Source organism: Macadamia integrifolia, unplaced genomic scaffold, assembly GCF_013358625.1.
Source record: "Macadamia integrifolia cultivar HAES 741 unplaced genomic scaffold, SCU_Mint_v3 scaffold69, whole genome shotgun sequence".
Lineage (NCBI taxonomy): Eukaryota > Viridiplantae > Streptophyta > Magnoliopsida > Proteales > Proteaceae > Macadamia > Macadamia integrifolia.
Window position 1 is genome coordinate 462,400 of NW_024870513.1, and position 18,200 is coordinate 480,599.

At 42.5% G+C, this 18,200-nt stretch overlaps 1 protein-coding gene across 3 annotated transcripts in view; it reads right to left on the bottom strand.

Moving 5' to 3' along the window:
• The window catches only part of LOC122069690 (endonuclease MutS2), a 121,277-nt gene that overhangs the window by 53,883 nt on the left and 49,194 nt on the right, over nucleotides 1-18,200 (bottom strand). For all 3 annotated transcript variants that reach the window (XM_042633758.1, XM_042633759.1, XM_042633760.1), the window contains exon 13: nucleotides 12,361-12,408. In XM_042633758.1, coding sequence (XP_042489692.1) covers nucleotides 12,361-12,408 — 48 coding nt within the window. The remainder of the gene's footprint in view (nucleotides 1-12,360; nucleotides 12,409-18,200) is intronic.

The following is an 18,200-nucleotide window of genomic DNA, read 5'->3' on the forward strand; positions in this document are numbered from 1 at the left end:
CGAAGGTCACCGCCTCGGTAGGGGGCTCCGGCTAAGGCCGTGCTGACCTTACCGAAGGTCCCCACCTGGGTTGGGGTCTCCGGCTAAGGCCGAGCTAACCTGACCAAAGGTCACCGCCTCGGTAGGGGGCTCTGGCTAATGCCGAGCTAACCGTATCGAAGGTCCCCACCTCGGTTGGGAGCTCCGGCTAAGGCTGAGCTAATCTGACCGAAGGTCACAACCTCGGTAAGGGGCTCAGGGAAAGGCCAAGCAGACCTGACCGAAGGTCACCACCTTGGCTGGGTGCTCCAGCTAAGGCCGAGCTGACCTGATTGAAAGTCCTTACCTTGGTAGGGGGCTTAGGCAAAGGCCGAGCAGACCTGACCAAAGGATAACACCTCGGTTGGGAGCTCCGGTTAAGGCCGAGCTAGCCTGACCGAAGGTCATCAGCTCAGTTGGGAGCTCAGGCAAAGGCCGAGCTTACCTGACCGGAGGTTCTTACCTTCATTAGGAGCTCCGGCTAAGGCCGAGCTGACCTGACCGAAGGTCATCACCTCCGTTGGGAGCTCAGGCAAAGGCCGAGCTAACCTGATCGAAGGTCCTTACCTCGGTTTGGGGCTCTGGCTAAGGCCGAGCTGACCTTATCGAAGGTCCTTACCTCGGTTGGGTGCTCCGGCTAAGGCTGAGCTGACCTGACTAAAGGTCCTTACCTCGGTTGGGGGCTCGAGCTAAGGCCAAGTAGACCTAAACGAAGGACACCACCTCAGTTGGGAGCTCCGGCTAAGGCTGAGCTGACCTGACCACCACCTCGGTTGGAAGCTCCGACGAAGGTCGACCAGACCTGACCTAAGGACACCACCTCGGTTGGGAGCTCCGGCTAAAGCCGAGCTAACCTGACCGAAGGTCACCGCCTCGGTTGGGAGCTCCGACTAAGGCTGAGTTGACCTGACCGAAGGTCACCGCCTCGGTAGGGGGCTCTGGCTAAGGCCGAGCTGACCTTACCGAAGGTCCCTACCTCGGTTGGGGGCTCCGGCTAACGCCGAGCTGACCTGACTGAAGGTCACCACCTCAGTTGGGAGCTCTGGCTAAGGCCGAGCTGACCTTTCCAAAGGTCCCCACCTCGGTTGAGAGCTTTGGCTAAGGCCGAGCTGACCTGATCGAAGGTCACACCTCGGTTGGGGGCTCAGGCAAGGGCTGAGCGGGCCTGACCGAAGGTCTCAGTCACGGGCGACACGAAAGCCGAGGCCGAAAGAATAAGGCCTAGGCGACATATGGATGGGAAAGAAAATGACGAAAGATATGATTACTCCCACAATAAGAGCCTCCTAGTGGAAGTAAGGGGGCTGATGATACGGACAAACTAATTGCCTAGTCAGGTAAGAACACATGGTACCCAAGGGAAGGACAAATGCCGCTCACCTGATAGAGGCCGCAAGGACTCTAACCACGTAAACAGCGTGAAGAGAATATTCCCCAACCGAAGGGGATAGGACGTATCTGAGTAGGACTCAGAAAGGGAAAAAGGCGGACCCGAGGGAGACTCCAAAAAGGAAACCCTAAACCCCAAGCACTATAAGAGAGAGCGGGAGAGGAGGGGAGAGGTAAGAAATGAGACCCACACCATTACTCCTGTAAAAAACTGTTCTGTCGGTCTCTAACTTGGGCGTCGGAGGACTAATCCAGGAGATACCTCCGGGCCTCTGCCTTCGGTGCTTGTGCAGGATCAGCTCATACAGATTTTCGGCAGCAACAAAGACCATAGGCTGGTGTTAGAAGGAATGAAGGATTCAGATTCAAAGCTTGAAGATCTAAACACTAAAAAAAAAAAAAAAAAAAAGGTTAAGAACACATACTTGTGTTCGTGTGCCTGCAACCAGCAGAGAAGAGATTCGAGAGGCTCAAGACTTCAACAATATTCGTGTCCTTAGGTAGCCGTTAGATGCAAAATAGAGGGTTTGAGCGGTTGAGTCTTGAGGTGAAAAATTAGGGAGAAAGAAGATGGGAAAAGTGGAAAACCCTATTTCGGTCCAGTGGTTTTTTTTTTTTTTAAGTGGGTTTAAGTGAACCGAATAATTCGGTTCGGCCCGATTTAATCGCATTTCATACTCAAATTAGAAAAAATTGCAAATTTTACTGTTTTTTATTTTTAATCGGATATGGTCATAATTTTTCATATAATTCGGAAAATTTTGGTTCGGCCAAATAATTCAAATTGCTAACTAGGCTTTGGCTTGCTATGCTTTGCCCAACAAGTCTCTACAGCATGGTTGGACTTCCCACAACAAGAGCACTGGTGAGAGGAATGATCAGATTGCCGTTTTTGATCAAAGTGTTGTCCACTAGAACCCTGACGAACAGATAAACGGCCTTCCCCTCGACCTCGACCTCGACCTCGACCACGTCCACAGTTTGCAAGAAAGGTTGAATTGTCTTTGGTGGACTGATCAGATTTTGTAGAAGATGTGATGCGTTGAAGTCGGGCGTTGGTATCATTCAGTGTAGAGACAGTGTCGCCAGCAAGTAAGTGACCCTTCACTGCCTTCAGGTCATTATTCAAGCCAGCTAAGAACTTGGAAACAAAGAATTCATTATGCTAAACTTTGAGCTTGTCAATATCTATAGTCAAGAGTTGGAAGACATTGAGTTCTTCAACCATTCCCCTGAAAATTCTGTAGTATTCTGATAAAGACTAATCAAATTGGCAAAATAGGAACATCTTCTCATAGATTTCATAGATACGAGCCATTCTTCTCCTGGGAGTAGGTTTCCTTCAAATCATCCCATACCCCTCTTGCAATAGTACATTGGCAGTGACATCATGTTCCATACTATTCCACAACCATATCAAAATTAATGCATTTTCCTTCATCCAGTCATTATATCCCTTATCAGACGACTGAGGAGGATCAGAGGTAGTATATTGAAGTTTGTCTTTAGCCATAAGATAAACCTTCATAGATTGAGCCCAAAGTCGGTAGTTCAAACTCCCTCTGAGCTTGATAGAGGTAATCTGGACATTCGCATTGTCCGAGGAAGATGTAGTGGCAACAGGGGTAGTTTTGGTCTTAGCAATGAGAAACCAAAAAATAGGGATAATAAAATATTGAATAACCTGTATGAAGATCTCTATAGTACTATAAAAATGGATGATTCTAGTATAGATCCATATTATCAAGACCTTCCCACCATAGTCATCACCAAGGAAAAATTTACCAAAGCCACAGGGACAAAAAAATCAATGAGATATAAAACCCTGATAAAATCGATTAGAGCAAAAACCTGTTAAATATCAATTAGGGCAGAATATTGGTGGCATCGATCCAACATCTCCAAGCTTCAGTCAATAGTATCATATTATGATCCAAAAAATAATCACTCCACGTGATTTAATCCATAGTAATGCAGCAGTAGGTGGCTGCACACCAGAAAGGTTCAGCGGGAGGAAGAAATCAGCAGAGAGGAATGTTGTATAAACCCTATGTTTGATCACAGAAGCTCTGATACCATGTTATAATTCCAGAATCCTGCAATCAAACCAAGAAAAAAAGAAAAAGGGAAGAAGAAAAGAAGAAGACAGAAGAGAGAAGAGAAGAGAGAGGTGAGAGCACAAACCAGTCCCAAAAAGGGGAACTAAACTGCAGCTCTGACCAGAATGGTCTGCCACAGGTCAGTCCCTTGATATATATAAGATTCAACACTTGCGCAAGGATAGGAATACCCCTGTACCCCACGTTGATTAAGCCCTAATACATAAAAGCATATGACAAGACTAAAATTCCCTAACTACTAAAACTCAACAATTTCTTTTGTGACACTTATGTTTTTGCCGAGCAAACTAGATCTGTTTATCCTATTTTAGGCAATAGAAATTTAGTTCCATTTAATTTAATTTCTTTTGATGTTCAGGGGCCTCCCCGTTGTGTATCTAACACTGGCCACCAGTGGTTTGTTACATTTATTTATTATTACAGTCGCACTGCTTGGATTTATTTGTTACGTCAGAAGAGTGATGTTTCAACTTGCTTTAAGCAATTTCATAAAATAGTTTAGACTCAATTCGAGTTGTAACTTTTGTGCTTAGCAGCGTTATCAAGAATTCGTTATCTCATTCCTCCTTCTATGAAAGTAGGTAGGGTGATGGATTATCTTGGTGGTGGCCGTAATGCATGTAGAACGCTTTGGCTTGACCAATCTAAATGGTACATCAAGTAGACAACCCATACCTTATTATAGTCTATTGTTATAAGCATTTGGCTAATTTATAGTGGTGCATCAAGTTGACAGCCATCACTTATTATAATTAGCTATTTAGCTATAACCTGTCAATCTTTTTACATGGATCCTTGCGCTCGTCCTTGCTTGGAATCCCCATATAGTCGACCCCATTAAGTTGGGATAAGGTTTTGGATGTTGTTACTTGTAGTTCAAACTCAGTTCGATGCTGAGGTCAAGATTCTCCACTCTGACAAGGACAAAGAATACGCTGATGGGGACTTCTAGTTGTACCTAGTTGATCAAGGAATTCTTCATCAAACTAGTTGTGTTGACAACCTTGCTCAATGCAGTAGCCGAACGCAAGAACCACCATTTATTGGAAGTGGTGCAGTGTCTGATTCTTTAGACTCATATTCCCCCTCAATATTGGAGTGATGCAGTTCTCTTAGCAGTCTATCCCATTTTTTTTTTTTTGTTATGAATAAATAATTCATTACCGAAGACAAGAAAACTAAATACAAGGGGGGAGAAAAGGGGGGAAGATCACTAGAGGAGTATCTTTGGGGAAGAGGATACAGGAGGGAAAAATCCTAGGGAGGAGGCTCAAACAGCAAAACAAAGCACAAAAAGGGCCACAAACACTCAAGGGGGTGGGGGCGAATACATAATGGAAAGAGGGAGGCCCCAGGACACAACAATAAGACTGTTCCTTGGGGAGTCCCTAACCAGCTTTAGACTACTGAAGGCAAGCTTGTGGTGGACATGAAAAGAGATGGCTTTCAAATCATGTCAAAGGAGCAAGCGTTTGAAGTCCATCTTTTGAGATTCCGCTCCACCCAAATGTGAGTGATGGTGGCGCAAAAAGCAAGTTTTCCGGCAGTGTCACAGAAAGAGGAACCAACAAAAGTCATATCCACCCAAATCCATTCTTTACAAAGGGGAAGGAGAATTCTTCTAGAAGGCCAACAGGTGGTGAGGACTCTCTTTCAGGTGGGGGAGAAGGGGTAGGAGGAGAAGAGATGATCAATGTCCTCTGTGGCATTCCAATAGAGACAACAAAAAGAAGGCACACTAATGTGCCTATAGAGAATTCTTATCTCATTAATCGGATGCCCTGTCGTGTTTCGGCATCGTGATGTACTGTTGAGGTTCTCATGGAACCTCATCATTTGTAGTTCCTCCAAAGGTGTTTGGTTATGTGGCATTTGCTCGTAATCACCAACTGTATGAGAAATTTGGTCCTCGAGGGCTTCGTTGCATTTTTCTTTGTTACTGTCCCACTCAGAAGCAGTGTTGTTGTTACCATCCTCCAACTCGACGAATGTACACTTCTATGGATGTTGTGTTCCACGAATTGGAAGCCTGTTACCCATCTCCTGCACCTCTCAAGGGAAGTCTAGCATACTGGAAGATGGCCTCTTATTACTACAGTGGATGTAGATGATACAGTTCTTAAGGAAGGTGTGACCAGCTAAGAACCGCAAGGATCGATTTTAGACCAGAGGGAACAGTCCAAGCCATCATGTGTATATCCGTAATCGGCATAAGCAAGTCGACCCTCCTGCCACCACTGAGCCTAGTCAGCCATATTCTCTAGATCCAAGTCTTTCTACTCCAGCTGTCGAGTCTTCTCCTTTTTGTGGACAGATATAAGCCAAGACTAGTTACAAGAGGATTCACTCAGACATATGGCATTAACTACAAGGAAACCTTTGCTCCAATTGCAAAAATGAGCCTGTCGTAGTTATAATTTCATGTTTTGTCAACTGTGGCTAGGATCTACAACAACTTGATGTGAAAAATGCATTCCTTCATAGTGAACGTGAAGACGAAGTGTATACAGATGTCCCTAATGGATTTACCTCTCAACAGACTCAAGGCAAGGCGTGCAAGTTGAAACAAGCTTTATATGGTTTGAAGCAATCTTCATGAGTTTGGTTTGGTCGGTTTCACAAGGAAATAGTGGCCACTGGCTACAAACAGTGTAATGTTGATCACACTTTGTTCATCAAGAAGTCAGGGGAGCAAATCATTATTCTCATTGTTTATGTCGATTATATTGTGATCACTAGTACCAATACTCATAAGATAACTCATCTCAAAACTTATGTGGGTAACAGTAGTCTTGCCGACTACTTCCCCTCTTCGGTTGGCGTTCACCAAGGCTATCCCTCAAAGTCCCTTCTAGATCCATCCATCCTCCACTTACATTCACCTCATCTCCCCTCTCCCTTATTGCAAATCCCTCAACCTCATTCACTTGACCTTTGCCAAGGACCTCATGATTCTCTCTAAATCCAATCCCCTATCCGTTCCTCTATCATGTCATCCCTTCATTCCTTCCAAGATCTCTCTAGGCTTCTCTTCAAACATCCTCAATTCCCACCTCTTTCTTACTGGTGTCTTCGATTCCACGCACCTCCAACTCTGGAATGGTAAGCTCCTCTCCTATGTTGGTCACCCTCAGCTCATTGATCTGTTATCTAATCTTGTTCTGTTTTTTGTCTGGGGTTTTTGTCTTCCCTAGTATACCATCAAGATGTTGAATCTCTCATTGGCTACTTCCTCTAGAAGGGAGAAAACTCTACCAGATTTCTCCATCCCATCCATTGGTCCTCTGTTTGCCTTCCCAAAAATGGAGGGCTCAAGCTGAGGAAAATTTGCGATGTTAATGCTACAGGTATTCTAAAACTCTTGGGTCTACTCCCACCTTCTTATAAAAGATTCCCTTCGGCTTTCTCTCCTTCCTTTAATGCTTCTTGGGTTTGGTGCAAAATTCTTGATATACTCATCCTCTTGCCCCCCAAGCCACCCATTATTCCATCTATGATGGTTCCACTGCCTCTCTTTAGCTTAACAATTGTCACCCCTTTAGAGTTCTTTTCCACGTGGTTGAAGCTAAAACAGTGTGTTCTTCTGGGCTTCCCAAAGATTCCTTAGTAGCTTCCATCATCTCTAATGGCGTTTGGTCCCCTCCTCCCTCCCCCCTCTTTCGAGCATCTGTCCGCCTTGCCCCCTTCCTCAAGGCCATCATGGATTTGGTGACAAAATCATATGATCCCTCTCCCCTCTGGTGCCTTTTTATCTTCCTCGGCTTGGGATTTCATCCAAATCCTATCCACCCCTTCCCCTTGGTCCAAAATCATCAGGTTCAAAGGTCGCATCCCTCGCCATCGCTTTGCTGCATAGTGGGCCATCTCCAATTGCCTCCCCATCAAATCCTTTCTCATCCATCACCACATCCAAGTCCCTCCTTGCATCCTTTGCTGGAATGGAGTTCAAGATGTAGATCACCTCTTCTTCCTTATGGAAAAAAGTTCTTACTAACAGTTGGCCTTCTAGAAGACGCCACCTTCCCCTCCACAAGGAATGGCTTTGGATTGACCTGACCATTTATGGAAACTCCGTCTGTGACACCATTGGCAAGCTCTCCTTTAGTGCAACTATCAACCACATCTGGATGGAGGATGGAGCGCAACCTCTGAAGATTAACTTCCAACTCTAGGCCTTTTGATATGATTTGGAAAGCCATCTTCATTGATATTAGTTCTAAGATCCATGTGTTACCCCACAATCCTGTTAGGGACTTCCCAAGGAATAGGCTTATTGTTGTCTCCTGGGTCTCCAAAGGACTATTATCCTCTCTCTTGATCTCCCCCCTGACTAGTTGAGCATTTCTTTCATCTTGTTACCATTTGGCTTGTGAATTTTGTTTTCTTTTCCCCCAAGGGCTGTATATTCCTTCTCGTGTTCTTTCAATGCATTTCTTATTCAAACAAGAAAAAAAAAAACTTATTTGGGGCACAGAGTTTGAAATCAAAGACTTGGGGAATCTAAGGTATTTCGTAGGTATTAAGGTATCCCATTCAACTCAAGGTATCTTCCTCTCCCAAATACTCTTGATCTTCTCTCTGACTCATACCTCAAGGACAAAGATAGCAAACCTGTAGACAAGAGCTGCTACTAGAGACTGTTTGGACAACTCATATATCTCTCTCATACTCAACCCGATATAGCCTTCGTTGCTAGTTTGATAAGCTAATATATGCATGATCCTTATTCAACATATATGGAGGCTATATTTGAATTTTGAGGTATTTGAAGTCTGCCACTGGAAAAGGGGTTCTGTTCTCTACACACAAGGTCATTTGCGTATTAAGGCATTTACTGATGCAGACTAGGCTGGTTGCATAGATGATATAGAAGGTCAACCTCTGGATATTGTACTATTGTTGGGGATAACCTTGTCACTTGGCAAAGCAAGAAGTGGTTGTTACAAGATCTATTGTTGAAGCAGAGTTTCTAGCCATGGCCTATGGCATATGTTCCTTTTGATTTTCCTATGCGTGTATATTGTGACAGTAAGTCAGCACTCAGTATTCCACACAATCTAGTTCATCATGATCAGACAAAGCATGTGGAAATTGGTCGTCACTTCACAAAGGAGAAGCTAGAACAAGGCATTATTTGTGTTCCCTTTGTGTCTTCTGAAGCTAAGTTAGCTGATATACTAATAGTCTTAGTAGTAAACTTTTATATCCTATTGTCAGCAAGTTGGACATGTTTGATATGCATGCACCAACTTAAGGGGGAGTGTTATAATGTGGGGTTTTAAGGGTGTTTCAGTCTTTAAGGGTATTTTGGTCCTTGTAATATTCTAGAACATTCTCTACGCCACTAAAATAAAGAGGGGCTGGTGTCTATTTGACATAACTCAATTCCTCAAATCAACATTAATAAATAACCAGAGAGTCATCGACTCCCTTGTGTCTCTTTACAATCTACCTTCATTATGGGAAGGAGTATTGCTGATAGTATCATTCTCTGCCACAAGATTGTTAGAGGTTTTGATCGAAAATCCCATTCCTCTGCTGCCCTGCTTAAAATTGAAATCCATAAAGCTTTCGACTCTATACTCTATCCGTTGAGACTACATCTCTCGAGTCTTGCTCCAAATGTCCCTTTCGCTGTCTTTCGTCCATTGGGTCCTCTCTTGCATCTCCTCCCCCTCCTTTTATACCCTCATCAATGGTAGCCGGCTGGTTACTTCCCCTCCTGGGTTGGTACCAGACAAAGTTGCCCCTTCTTCCCTTTCCTTTTCTTCATTGCCCTCGAGGTTCTCTCCTGCTCTATCCAATCCTCCACTGACCTTCATCTCATCTCCCCCATCCCCAAATGCAAACTCCTCCTCACTCACCTTGCCTTTGTTGATGATCTCATGATCTTCTCCAAGGCGGATCCAGCCTCCATCTCTTCCATCATGTCCTCCCTCCATCTCTTCTAGTCCTTCTCTGGCCTCCGTATCAATCTGCATAAATGCACTCTCTTTCTCTCTGTTGTTTCGTATTCCACCCAGTCCCTCCTTCAGATTATTGGATTCTCCCTTGGTTCCTTCCCTATCAAATATCTTGGTCTCCCTCTTATCACCTCTAGGCTCTCTGCACACCACTGCTCCCCTATCCTTGACTAGCTGAGGAAAAGGCTCCAACTCTTGAATGTCAAACTCTTCTCCTATGCTGGTCATCTTGTGTTTATCCACTCCGTTCTCCAATCCATGTATCTTTATTGGACTAGTATCTTTGTGCTTCTAGCCTTCGTCTCCAAATCTATAGAGAATCTCTTTTGCTCCTTTTGGAAAGGAGTTGAAGCCTCCAAATTCCTTCACCAGTCTGTCTTCCCAAATCCAAAGGTGGGCTTAGCCTTAGGAGACCTAAAGATGTCAACAATGCTGGCATTTTCAAGCCCACTTGGAAGATTGCCTCGAAGAGCAGCAGTATCTAGGTGTCTCGGGTCAACTCCACCCTCCTTAAAAATAATTCAATCAGGTTTGTCTCTCCTCCCATTGATTCCTTTTGGATCTAGCGTAAAATTCTCTCCTCCAAGCCTATTGCCATGGGCACTATCTCTTGCTCAATGCTCCATCGGCGATGGTACCACGACCTTCCTCTGCTTGACCCTTGGCACGCTTCCGGTATCCTCCTTCCTTTGGTCTCTCCTAGGATTATCTACTCCCCAGTCTGCCAAAGTCTCCTCCATCCTAACTCAGGGCATTTGGACTCCCCCCACTCCTCTCCCCTTATTGCTGATCTCTGGGCCTCCGTCCCCCAGGCCATAGAGGAAGAGGCGATTTTGTCCTCTGGACCCCATCCTCTTTGGGCGGTTCTCATCAGCGTCTGCCTAGGACCTCATTCGGCTCAAAGCTCCTTTAATCCAGAGAAACATCATCTAGTTTAAAGGTCACATCCCCCGCCAAAACTTCATTGGGTGGTATACCCTCTCCTACTGCCTCTCCATGCAATCCTTCCTCCTCCATCGTCACATCTAGGCCCCCCGTGCCTATTGTCTCTATTGGAATGGCATTAAAGATGTCAACCATCTTTTCTTCTCCTGCCCCTTCTCCTCTACCATCTAAAAGAGAGTCCTCAACCTCGGCTGGCCTTCCCACAGACCTATCCTTCCATTGAACAGAGAGTGGATCTGGGTAGACATGACTTTCTGTGGGCCCTCTATTTGTGATACAACTGGGAAGCATGCCTTTTGTGCTACAATCAGTCATATTTGGATGGAACGCAATCAGAGTGGATGGAGTGCCAACTCCCGTTTGTTTGATAAGATTTGGAAAGCCATCTACTTTGATGTTAGCTCCAAACTTGGTTGCCTCAGTCATCTGCATCGCCCTATCGCCGACACTCTAAGGAATAGGCATTCTGTTGTGTCCTGGGGTCTCCCTGGCTCTATTATCTCCCCCCCCCCAAATTGATGTTTCCCCCTAGTGTGGCTTGTGGCACCGAGCCCTTGTCCGGTGCTTTGTAGCTTATGATCCCCTCCCCCCCTTGTATATTCTTTCCTCCTTGGTAATGAATTTATTTATTCATAAAAATAAAAAAATAAAAACCACGATGATTTTTAGTGCCATTTGAATAGTGAAGGCATCTTCACATCCAGATTCAATAGATGTGAATTGTTTGCACAATAAAAATTCTGTTGGTGCTAGTGATGTTATTCTTTGTTTGGTGAGGAACACATTTCTATTTCTCTTTTGGTCTTTCCATGCCCTCATCCTCTATTGTACATGTTCCCAACTTTCACGAATTGCAAAGTCTTTTTTCTTTTCTTTTCTTTTCTTATTTTTCTTCTTCTTTTTGTCTTTTCAGATTGTGCCTTCTAGGACTTGGAGACAGGAAGAACAATTGGCAGGAAACATGAGAATAGCAGTCTTTTTTACTGGATTTGCATTCTCCATATGTCTTGTAGCTAACCAGTGAAAAATAGCTATAGCAGCCGTATTGACATTGACCAGTTAATTCATGAGAATCTACCGTAATAGCATAGAACATAAATAGGCAATCATGTGACAAGCCAGAAATTAATACAAGTCTCAAAGGGCTACATATTCAACTTAACTCAGGATAGCCTCAAGACCCAACTAAATATGGTTTGCTAAATCTACCCAGTTTCAACATTCCTCTTTGTTTAAAGCATATCAGCAGTTAATACCAAAAGGGCACCATCAATTACAAATAGAGAAAACTACATAGAAAATAAAAACATCTTAAGAAAACCTCAGATGATGCCACAGATAATTCAACAAACCCCTTAAAGACACTCAATTACTTACTCCAACAAGAGGGAAACTAGTAAAAATTCCATAATTTTTTAACCCTTTCTAATAAGCCACGCATAACTTTCTCATATAGCCCAGACATGAAACACCTTGACCTCATGAGAATGTAAGTGAATTAACTTATAAAATAGCAGCAAAACTACATTAACAAGGTGAGGTTTGACCTCCAAAAAATTGCCCAAGAAATAGATGGAAATAGTTGTTTTAGAGACTCTTGCTAGGATGCACCACTCATAGCTGAGGTGGCTAATATGTTCCAAGCATTTTACATATGTCACCTTCATAAACAATGATATGGCGTTGTTGGTTGTCTGATTGGATGCTCCCAAGTCACACCATTCATAAGGATTGAAGTGTGAAGAAAATAAAGATAAAATAACAGAGAAGAAGAAGAAGACTGAGGATCACAAGGTTATCGTAAAGCTTTGTAGAGAACAATATCAAGATCATATCCATGAACTGGCTCTTCATAACGAGTGAAGTTTAAAATCCCAACCATAATATGAAGACAGATTGAAGAAAGAGGAGGTTGAAATACTTACTTCATCTAATAATACCAATGACTTATTTGTTGACTGTATTTGAATTGCCTGCAAATGATGATAAAAGAGATAATTTGGATGAAAAATAATAATTAATAAATATAACTGCAATACAAAAAAAATTTAAAATTATTCAATACTTCACAGATTAAGATTTTCTCATGTTGATAATATTCTTTGACATGCTGCTAACCACTTCACAAGAGTTTTATGCGAAGGTACAAAATTTTAACATATTTTGGAAGAAATATACCAACCTTTTTCCATCTGACCAAGAGTGTAGTGAAATATTTAATTGAGAAAGTAATCATAATATTTGGGTGGGATACATGCATGGTTCTTCGGTCAAGACAACTCAAAGTCAACCTTGTCAAAGATGAAAACAAGGGTCGAAACTGGTTTGTACCAGGTTTAGACCTTGTTTCGATAGGTTTCACAAGTTTCAACACTCAGTTTCAACCAAGAGCAGAGAGTTTCAAAAGTTCAACATTGCCAAGGGGGATTTTACGAAAATTTTACATTCTTCTACTCATTCAACCCTTCTATAGCTTGGATTTGCATGATTGGAGCTCGAAGGTCATGGTTTTTCCTCAAATCTAGTTTTTGGAAGAATTAGTACAAATACATATTGTTGGGCACAAAAAATGTCATGGGATTCATATGTGATTCATTCAGAGGAGCATCACCGACATCTTCAGTGGTATAAAACTAGTGGATTAGACCCACCAAGATAGTCCATTTATTGAGTGGTGAGTGTTCTATACCCTAATGTATCTTTTGATTGTTTTAATTGGATATTTACATTTCCAATAGCTAATTATATGTAAAAAGGGTGTACCCGTTGCACGAGGCTCCAGCATGTGTGAGGTCCGGGGGGCGACAACTACACAGCCTTACCCCGAGAATGTTGAGAGAATGTTTCGACCGCTTGACCACCAGGTTGCAATATTCTGTTGGGGATACCCACTCACCTCCGGAGTACCAACTCCATATTGGTTTTGATGATAACAAACAAATGTAAATACTAATGATGATCTACCAGACTACCAAGTTATATGTGAAGGTAAGATCCTTAACATGACACGAGTAACAAAGTCCTTAAGATGCTGGACCTCAAGACCTCAAATATCAAGACATGAAGACCTCTTGAAGATCATGTCAACCTCATGCATTAAGGATGTGAAGATGTCAAGTATACAAGACAATGCGAAGATGCAAATGACAAGTCTACAAGAAGTCAATATAGAAGACCTATTGTGTAGAGTCTTATGTAATAGCACACACATTGCACACACTACACCGCATTTAATTTTGCATACGTGCATTGTAAAGTACACTAGTATGACTCTAGGTGGTGCCTATTGACAATGCCTTAAGACCCAAGGAGTGTTAGCAATGCCAAGTCACACTTCGTGTTGAGTTAACAGCAAGGTAATTACTTAAGGGAATTTTAGTCATTTTTAATGACTGAATTTAAAGTCAACTTCAACTGCAAAAGTGTAGATCTTTGAGTTGTGGAACCGGGTCAATCGGACTCCATATAAGGAAGTTAAGACTGTTTTAGTAACAGTAGTAAGTTAAGCCAAAATCTAGGGGCCTGCCAGTAACTACCGGTAGGAACCCTTACCAGTAGAGTTCTGTTTACAATGAACTCATCAGACCAAGGCCAACAGCAGTCAACTGGTACCTATGAAACCCTGCCGGTACCCTACTGAATGCCTACCAATAATGTCTCCAGCTAGCCGAATGCCTACCAGATGGTCTGTAATCCTTCCAACAGCTATATTTTTTATCCTGACAGATCTATTACCCCCATGGCTATATGATCTGGTAACCACCGGATCCTACCAGTAACTCTGGCAGTTACCGGTAGAGACAAAAAGTGTCCATTAAGACAATTTTTGCGCAAAATTAATTATCATACCTTGTTTAAGACATTTAATCACCCATAAAAATACCCCACTTGCAGCTCATTAAAAATACAATTAATCTATCTATTGAGCATCATTATCAAAAGCTAACAAGTAAGGAAGGGTGATAATTAATTGAGTTCAATCAGTTAGAATATGTGGATGGGAAGGAACAATGAGATGAGAGTTGGAGAAGAAGAAGTAAAAGAGGGAGAAGGAGAGGAGGCGATGGTATGTTGGAATGGTGTGTTATGAATAAAATCTCACTAAAACCAAACATAATACTTCACTAACATATTTACAGGAAATTACACATACCTCCCTAAGGAGGGAAAAAAATAAACATAATAAGATAAGTTACTAAACTACCCTTAAAGCAATATAACTAATATCTCTAACACTCTCCCTTAAGCTGGAGAATAAATGTCATACATTCCCAGCTTGGACAACAGAAAACTAAATTGATGATAAAGAAGACCCTTTCTGAAGATATCAGCCAACTGATCTCCAGTCCGCACAAAAGGGGTACATATGTAACTAGAGTCAATCTTCTCTTTAACGAAGTATCTGTCCACCTCCATGTGTTTTGTTCTGTCATGTTGCACAGGGTTGTGGGCTATACTTGTGGCAGCTTTATTGTCATAATAAAGCCTCATAGGTGCCTCACTATCAAATCCCAACTCTTGGACCAACCTTCTCAACCAGAGAAACTCACACACTCCATGAGTCATAGCTCTAAATTCTGCCTCTGCACTAAATCGAACCACCACAGGTTGTTTCTTGCTCTATCATGTGACTACGTTTCCCCCTACAAATGTACAATAGCCTGATGTAAATCTCCTGCCAGAGACTGAGCCAGCCCAATTTGCATCAGTGAAGCCTTCTATCCTTATGTGGTTATGCTTGGAAAAAAGTAATCCTTTTCTTGGAGAGGACTTTAAGTACCAGAGAATGCGGTATACCGCATCTAAGTGCCCACTCTTGGGAGCATGCATAAACTGACTCACCACCCCCACTACATAAGTAATGTCTGGCAAGTCAAGGAAAAATAAATAAGTTTCCCAACTAGCCTCTGATATTTTCCTGCATCAATAAGAAAAGGGTGATGTAGGGGGTTCCTAGGTGACTAGGTCTCCTACAAGATTAACTAACTAGGTAGGGTTAACTCAAGGGGCTTAGGTAGATAGGACCAAAGAAACTCAGCAAACAAGATTAAGCATGCAAGATAAAACGAGACTAATAAACAAAGTAGCCAAAAGCAATAATAATCTAGATGGAAAAACACATAAATTCTTACTTAAGTTTCAAGTGGGGACATGGGGAAGGGAACAAATGACATACGAATGTTAGGTTCAGCACAAATCAATCTAGACACCCAAATTAGATATGCAAACAATCAATGTCCTCTAGCAACCAACTAAAATAGAAAATCAGCAAGGGTTCTTTGGAGATATAGCAGTGACGAAACAACATAAAACAACCGGTAAAAATAGGCATAAACAAAGGGCAAAGGTTGGCTTCAATGTCAATGGGCTGCAATATATAATAGGGATTAATGGAAGTGGGGAGGGTTTAGTTTAGTGTTTTACCATACTGCTGTTCAGATCTGAGGAGAAAAGAAGAGATCAAGGTCCTCCAAAATAAAGAGAAGCAATCCACCTTTAGTTGATGAAGACAAGTCCAGCCGATTGTAGAGAGGTCAGCACCAACGGAGAGTAAACAACAACCGAGAGTAGCAGCAACCGAGGGTAGCAGCAGCAGTGATGTAATGGCAGCAATGTGTAGCAGCAACAATGATGTAATGGCAGCAGTGTATAACAGCAGCAGTGATGTAATGGCAGCAGTGTGTAGCAGCAGCAGTGAGGTAAGGGCAGCAGTGTGTAGCAGTAGCAGTGAGGTAAGGGGCAGCAGTGTGTAGCAGCAACAGTGAACATCGAAAGGGGAGATCAGTAGCAACAAAAACAGCAGCAGAAAAATAAGAATGAAAAGAAAAGAGAGGGAGGCAAGACAAGAGAGAGCCGAGAGGCTGAGAGAAGAAAGAGGCGAGAGAGAAAAGTGAGAAAACGAGAGAGAGAGAGAACCGTGAGAGGGGTGGGGGTTTGTTCTTGGCTTTTTTTTTAATTAACATTCCTTATTCAACCGTGGCCTAAGCCATTACATAAATATCAATTTAGTTACTAAAAAAAAAAGAGTCAATTGACTAGTAAATAAAGACTTCCTAAAAACTAATCAACCAATAAAGTAGTTTCCTAACTAATTAAAAGATTAACAAGGAAAAGAATATACTACAAATAAACTACTAAACTAATAACTAATGGGGCCCACAAGATCTTCTAAAATCTGGAAAGAGAAAGGGACCTGATCCAGCGTTGGAATGGCTGGATTGAGCTTTCCTTCTTCCTCCTTTTTTCTTCTTCTTCTTTCTATTCTTCTAGCCACAAAGATGGCTGTTTCTTCTTCTTCTTCTTGCGCTTGTACACCTTGATGTCCCCATCAAAGGGCCAGCATCTTCTCCCAGCTTATGATTTTGCTCAATAAGAGAACTTGTAATTTGCAACCTATCATTCCTGTTTCTTTCAATAGGTCTAGGATAAACTTCCTTTGGCATATATTTATGCCCTTCTTGGATCTAGACACTTCAGTCCCCAAGAAGTACTTTAGGGGTCCCAGATCTTTGATTTCAAATTGTTGGGCTAAGTAGTTCTTCAGCTTGGCTATATCATCTCTATCATCACCAGTTACCACAATGTCATCAACATAGACAATCAAGACAGTAACAGTGCCATCACCACGTTTAGTGAACAAAGTATGGTTAGCCTGACTTTGGGAATAGTCATTTTTCAGAATGGCCTATCTGAACTTTCCAAACCAAGCCTTTGGAGATTGTTTAAGACCATACAGAGCCTTCTTGAAAAGACACATCTTTCCTGTAGCTGAAGGAAACTTAAAGCCGGGAGGAGTTTACATATACACCACCACTTTTAAGTAGCCATGTAGGAAAGCATTCTTCACATCCAATTGATACAATGGCCAGTCCTTATTAACTGCCAGGGATAAAAGTACCCTTATGGTGTTATGCGTAGCCACAGGAGCAAATCTCTCCTGATAGTCAATCACATACACTTGATTGTACCCTCCTACCACCAGCCTTGCCTTGTACCTCTCAATAGTACCATCTAACTGGTACTTGATTATGTAGGTCCACCTACATCCAATTGGAGTTCTCCCAATTGAGGTTAACCAATTTTCGTATACAATTTTTCTCGAGGGGCATCATTTCCTTAGTCATAGCTTGCTTCCACTTAGGGTCAGACATAGCTTCAGAAACATTCTTAGGAATAGAAACAAATGAGAGAGAAATAGTAAATGCAACACCTGTAGGGGAGACAGAGTCATAGGAAACATTCCCTTCCTAATTGCAATAGGAAGATCTAACTTTGATGAGGAAGGAAGGATATTACCTGACGAAAGAGGGTGGATCTCAGGAGTTGGATTCAAAGAGGACTCTTTGCAGGTCTTCTTGTTCCTCTTTGTGTACACATTGTCCACCTTTTCATGACCTGAACCTGAACCACCTCTTGAATGATCACCAACATCAATAATATCCACCTCTTTATGTTTTCCAATGTCAAGCATAAAGGAGAGATAGGCAATGGGGAAAGGAAAGGGATTTCATCAGTAGCCTTTTCACTCCCATTATTCTCCCCCTGAAAATGATGTTGATGAGGTGCAAAAAAGGGTGCAAACTCAAGGCAAGTGACATCCTCAGAGAGAAGCCTTCGTCTGGAAGGAGGATGATAGCACTTGTAACCCTTGGTAGTGGAAGAATAGCCAAAAAACATAAATTTAAGAGCCTTGGGATCCAGTTTAGTGCGAGAAGACTTATTAACATGGACATAACAGATACACTCAAACACTTCAGGGGGAAGA